The 5,854-nt window shown below is 44.0% G+C and overlaps 1 protein-coding gene across 1 annotated transcript; it reads right to left on the bottom strand.

Annotated features, from left to right (window-relative positions):
* Window positions 1-2,757: 2,757 nt before the first annotated feature.
* LOC101673865 (60S ribosomal protein L23a-like) lies at window positions 2,758-3,148 on the bottom strand. Its single transcript, XM_045084748.1, has one exon. It carries the CDS (start codon window positions 3,139-3,141, stop codon window positions 2,758-2,760), a length of 384 nt encoding a protein of 127 aa, XP_044940683.1. The 5' UTR covers window positions 3,142-3,148.
* Window positions 3,149-5,854: the final 2,706 nt, after the last annotated feature.

The following is a 5,854-nucleotide window of genomic DNA, read 5'->3' as shown; positions in this document are numbered from 1 at the left end:
GCAGGCTCCCTGCCAAGCAAGGAGCCCTATATGGGACTCGATCCCAGGACGCTGGGATCATGACCTGAGCTGAAGGCAGCTGCTTAACCAACTGAGCCACCCAAGTGTCCCTCTACCACCTTTGACATTACATAAATTTGTTCTCAGGGAAACACTTCTTTCTTTCTTTTTCTTTTTTTTTTAAAGATGTTATGTATTTATTTCACAGAGAGAAAGTGAACATAAGCAGGGTGAGTGGCAAAGGGAGAGGGAGAAGGAGCTCCCCACGGAGCAGGGATCCCGATGCGGGCCTCTATACCAGGACTCTGGGATCATGACCTGAGCTGAAAGCAGATGCTTAACCAAATGAGCCACCCAGGTGCCCCACCACTTGGTATTTTTAGTTTGAACTTCTTCCAGTCTTCATTAGTTCCTGTTTACATGAAGTGCCTGTGGTCAGATGACCCTGCCATTAATATAAGGCCATACAGATGTATCACTAAATGGTACAAACCTAAATACTAGAATGAACACCTCAGGTAACTAGGAAAAAGTTTTTTATTTTTTGTATTCATTTATCTCCTATAAGAATAAGAATGCTGAGCACTTGAATTCACACAGATGGGAGAAATAAAGGGGAATCATGATAGTATAAAAGTTGCATAGAAAACCCAATAAAAAATAAACACTAGGGCACCTGGGTGGCTCAGTGGGTTAAGCCTCTGCCTTCAGCTCAGGTCATGATCTCAGGGTTCTGGGATCGAGCCCCGCTTCGGGCTCTCTGCTTGGTGGGGAGCCTGCTTTCTCCTCTCTCTGTGCCTGCCAGTCTGCCTACTTGTGCTCTCTGTCAAATAAATAAATAAAATCTTAAAAAAAAAACACTAAAAAAAATCCCACCAATTGATAACCTAAATTTTCACCTCAAGACACCAAAAAAAGACAAGCAAACTATCCCCAACAGAGGCAGAAAGAAGGAAATAAAGATTAAAGCAGAGGTCACCAAATAGAGAATAGAGGAACAATAGATAAAATTGAACAAAACCCACAGTGGGGTCTTTGAAAAGATCAACACACTCGCCAAATCTTCAGCTAGACTTACCAAGAAAAGTATCAAATTATTAAAATCAGTAATGAAAGAGGGAGTAGTATTAGTGACCTTACAGAAATGAAACAGCTTTTAAGGAAATTACACGAGATTGTACTAAGTGAAAAGACACTGCGTTCAGGGGCCTGGAAGACAGCGTTGTTAATTCCGTAAATTGATCAGCAGATTGACCAGTCCCTAAGAAACCCTCAAGTCATTCACACATTTGTTATTTCTTGTCTCTTTCATGGTAATCACTGTGGGCTCCCATGCATTTGCAAATTACCTTTTACAACCTTAAAAGACACAAAAGCCAAGTGTTGAACTTTGGATCTCTTTACTCAGTGCTGAAGACAGATTTTGAAAATCAAAGTTTTTAATTTTTCTAAAAAAGATTTTATTTATTTATTAGAGAGAGGGATAAGTAGACTCCCTGCTAAGCAGAGAGCCCAATGTGGAGCTTGATCCCAGGATTCTGAGATCATGGCCTCAGCTGAAGGCAGACGCTCAATGAAAGGAGCCACCCAGGTGCCCCTAAACTTTTTAAATTTGATAACTATGGATTCATATGGGAGAATATATGTGAAAAATAATGCAAAGAGATTTTGTATTCCCAATGGTGACATCTAGCGAAACTATGGTACAGTATGACAACTAGAAAATTGACATTGATATTGTCAAAATAGAAGAGTTTCATCAACACAGAGGTTCCTCTGTTGTCCTTTTTTTTTTTTTTTTTGGCTACACCCACTTTCCTCTCTGGTTCCTTCCTTTCCTAACCCCCTGGAAACTATAGCCCTGTTCATCTCTATAATTTGTCATTTAAAGCACGTCATACACAGGTGCCCCCATGGCACAGTCAGTTAAGCATCCAACTCTCGGTTTTGGCTCAGGTCGTGATTTCAAGGTGGTGAGATCAAGACACTGGTCGGGTTCCACTCCCTGCAGAGTCTGCCAAGGTTCCTCTCCTTCTCCACCCCAGCACCCCCATCCCGCTCTCTCCTCTCTTGCTCTCTCTCTAAATCCTTAAAACATCCTTTAAAAAATAAATAAAAATTGGGACGCCTGGGTGGCTCAGTGGTTTAAGCCTCTGCCTTCAGCTCGGGTCATGATCTCAGGGTCCTGGGATCCAGCCCCGTATCAGGCTCTCTGCTCAGCGGGGAGCCTGCTTCCCTCTCTCTCTCTCTCTCTGCCTGCCTCTCTGTCTACTGTGATCTCTCTCTGTCTATCAAATAAATAAATAAAAATCTTTTAAAAAATAAATAAAAATTAAAAATATGTCACCTTTTGGAATTTGCTTTATTTCAGTTAACATAACCTAATCATCTAATGTCATTGCATTTATCAATAGGTTGTTTCTTTTTTCTCTTTTTGTTGTTGGATAGTGTTAAAAAAAAAAAAAACTTATGGTGCTTATTGTTAACCCCTGTAGCCAAGGAGTAGGAGACCCTAGGGGAAAAGAATAGCCAAGGAAAATCCCAAATTCTGGGGAGCATCGATTCCTTACTAGTTAAATAAGAAAGAGGACAGAAAAAGGTTTTGATTCTTTTTTTTTTTTTTTATCATGAAAACACTGTATTTAGATTTAGCCAGCTGGACTCAGTTTAGATGATCCCAATTTTGTTGGCAACATCCAAAGCATTATAGTCAGGGGCCAGCCGAACGTATGCCTTCTTCTCTCCATCAGGCCTGATTCAGGTGCTGACCTTGTCTACATCCATGTCATCGAGCTTCTTCACAGCCTGTTTGATCTGGTGCTTGTCGGCCTTGACATCCACCATGAACACGAGTGTGTTGTTGTCTTCTCTTTTCTTCACGGCTGACTCAGTAGTCAGGGGGAACCTGATGATGGCATAGTGGTCAAGCTTGTTTCTCCTGGGGGCGCTCTTTCGAGGGTATTCGGGTTGCCTTCGGAGACGCAGAGTCTTGGGTCGTCGAAACGTAGGTGATGTGCGGATCTTCTTTTTTTTTTTGTGACTGTGGACGCCTTTCAACACCGCTTTCTTGGCTTTCAAAGCCTTTGCTTTGGCTTCGGCTTTGGGAGGGGCAGGGGCTTCCTTCTTAGCTTTCGGCGCCATCTTCGTAAAAGGGTTGATTCTTTTTTTTTTAAAGATTTTATTTTTATTATTTATTTGACAGACAGATCACAAGTAGGCAGAAAGGCAGGCAGAGAGACACTCCATTCTAGGACCCTGGGATCATGACCTGAGCCGAAGGCAGAGGCTTTAACCACTGAGCCACCCAGGTGCCCCAAAGGTTTTGATTCTAATGTGAAAATGTTCACATTTGACATGCCTGAAGTTGGGATCTGCCTTCCTATTTATAGCTGTAGCATAATTGTAAATAGTTTTTTTTCCCCTTCCTTGGAGGTACCTAAAACAATCATACAGCTTGGGCTCAATGAAATGTGCTCTTGACTGGGCATCAGTCAGGTAGGGACTTTTTATATAGCACCTTGCTTGATAGAACATTGTGAAGTATATATCACCCCCACTTAGTAAGATTATAGTAGCTACCAGTTTTCAGCATTTACTGTATGCTGGGCAGAAGAGTTTTACATAGGCTAATACTTCATAACAGCCCTCAATTAGGTTATAATTGCTATCTGCACTTTATAGATAAAGAAGTTGAGACTCAAAGAAATTGGCGAATTGATCCCAGTCACACCCTCCCCTGGACCCAGAATCTGAATAGAAGTCTTTTTAAAAGCTTTTCTGTTTCCACCAGTCCAGTGGTCTTAACCTTACCAATGCCTGTCTTTTATTACAGATACTGCCTTTTTTTTTTTTTAAGATTTTTATTTATTTATTTGTCAGAGAGCGAGCGAGCGAGAGCGAGCACAGGCAGACAGAGTGGAAGGCAGAGTCAGAGGGAGAAGCAGGCTCCCTGCAGAACAAGGAGCCCGATGTGGGACTCGATCCCAGGACGCTGGGATCATGACCCGAGCCGAAGGCAGCTGCCCAACCAACTGAGCCACCCAGGCGTCCCCAGATACTGCTTTAAAAAAAAAAAAAAAATTTTGTTTATTTTTTTGAGAGCGCAAGAGAGAGAGAGAGCACGAGATGGGGTGAGGCAGAGGGATAGGGAGAATAAGACTCCCCACTGAGCAGGGAGCCCGATGCAGGGGCTCGATCCTAGGATCCCCGGGATATGACCTGAGCCGAAGGCACTTAACCGACCTAGCCACCCAGGAGCCCCATCACAATTATTTCTTAGCACCCTTATATTATTCTGGAATGGAAGTCATAGTTAAAGAAACTAATTACACCCCGCATCAATTATATTGGGGCACCTGGGCAGCTCAGTCTGACTTTGGCTCACGTCATGATCTCAGGTGCTGGGAGCCTTGAGCCCTGCATTGGGCTCCCTGCCCAGCGAGGAGTCTCTGTTTCTTTCTGCCCCTCCCCTGACTCGTGTGCACTTTCTCTTTCTCTCAAATAAATAAAATCTTTTTTAAAATTATATTGTATGTAAATCCCTAATGTATATGTAATCATATATGTCATATTCATGATACACATATGTATATTAAACTATAACGAAGAAAGTCACAAATAATTTTTATCTCATCAAGTCAGTGTTGACGTGTAGCAATAGAGAAGACATGTCATGGTCAGATACTTACACCTGGGCTATTATTACTTTCCCTCTCTCTCCTCTCTCTCTCCCCCTCTGTCCCTCTCTCTCCCTTTCTCTTGGCCTCTCCCACCCCTCCCCCCCCGGATTGGATGAATAAATCTTTAAAAAAAAAAAAGTAGGACCATCATCTACATCATCTATAGAGTAGGTTGTCAAAGGTTGTGCTTTCTCAGGATTAATACCCTATTGGAAAGAAACTATGTAAAAATTACAACAGTAACAAACAGCTTGGTAATCCAACTATTACTAAAGACAAGAGGGTATTTTACTCCCCGCTGCCAAGAACAGGATAAGTGGCCAATAAAGTTACGATCTCCAAAACAGGTGATGAAGAGGATGCGGTAGGTAACCCTCTTCCATGGTGTCCACCAAAGGAATGGGGAAAGATGGGAAGGAATGGCCTTTCAGGGACATGTATCTTAGGCCTTTGCAGTAGAATCAGAAGTACTGGGTCAGGGAACCCCAAATGCCTCAGCCACGCTGCTGCTGGACTGTGTGGTGACTTTGTGTAAAGAAAAGGAAGTTCTCTCCTGCAGGCAGAGTGAGCCCCGCGAGCGGCAGCATGATGGGGCGAGCAGAACAGGGTGTTCTCAGCTCCGTTTGCCTCCTCGGCTCCTCTTGCTAGTCCAGTGGCTTAGTCCTGCAAACTTCCACAACTTTCCAACTGATGAGACATAGGAAAAGGGACAATAAGCTGAGGAGCATCAAGAAATTGATGCCACCAAATGCAGAGAGATGGCACTGTGAGAGATGGGGTCTCCCAGCCCCGCTGCTGGGGGCCAGCCTCCAAGGTGAGCTGGAGTAAGGCCTTCACCATCTTATCACACAGCACGTGAACTTGAGGGAAACATTCGAACTGGGGGTTAGAGCTACAGAGGCAAGTGCTCCCATGTGGCCGCCCCCTCGGACACTGGACACTGTGGTATCGGTTATCAAGGGGACACTGAAGTCTGCTCCTATTCTCTGCCAGGAGTCTCTGAGGCTCTTGGGCTGTCCTGGCTGCCTAGCAGCTGCAGCGCAGTTCTCAAAACCTCTTAACATATCCAGCTAGCCCTCTGCGATGCGTGTAGCTCAAGGAATTTCCTCAGCCCACTCTGTCATCTCCAACAGGCCTCCCCCATCAGCAAGGCCCAGCTCATGCTCCCAGTATAA

This window comes from Mustela putorius, unplaced genomic scaffold, assembly GCF_011764305.1.
Source record: "Mustela putorius furo isolate JIRA1106 unplaced genomic scaffold, ASM1176430v1.1 tig00000785_pilon_pilon_pilon, whole genome shotgun sequence".
Classification (NCBI taxonomy): domain Eukaryota; kingdom Metazoa; phylum Chordata; class Mammalia; order Carnivora; family Mustelidae; genus Mustela; species Mustela putorius.
This window is presented reverse-complemented; position numbering and strand designations above follow the sequence as displayed.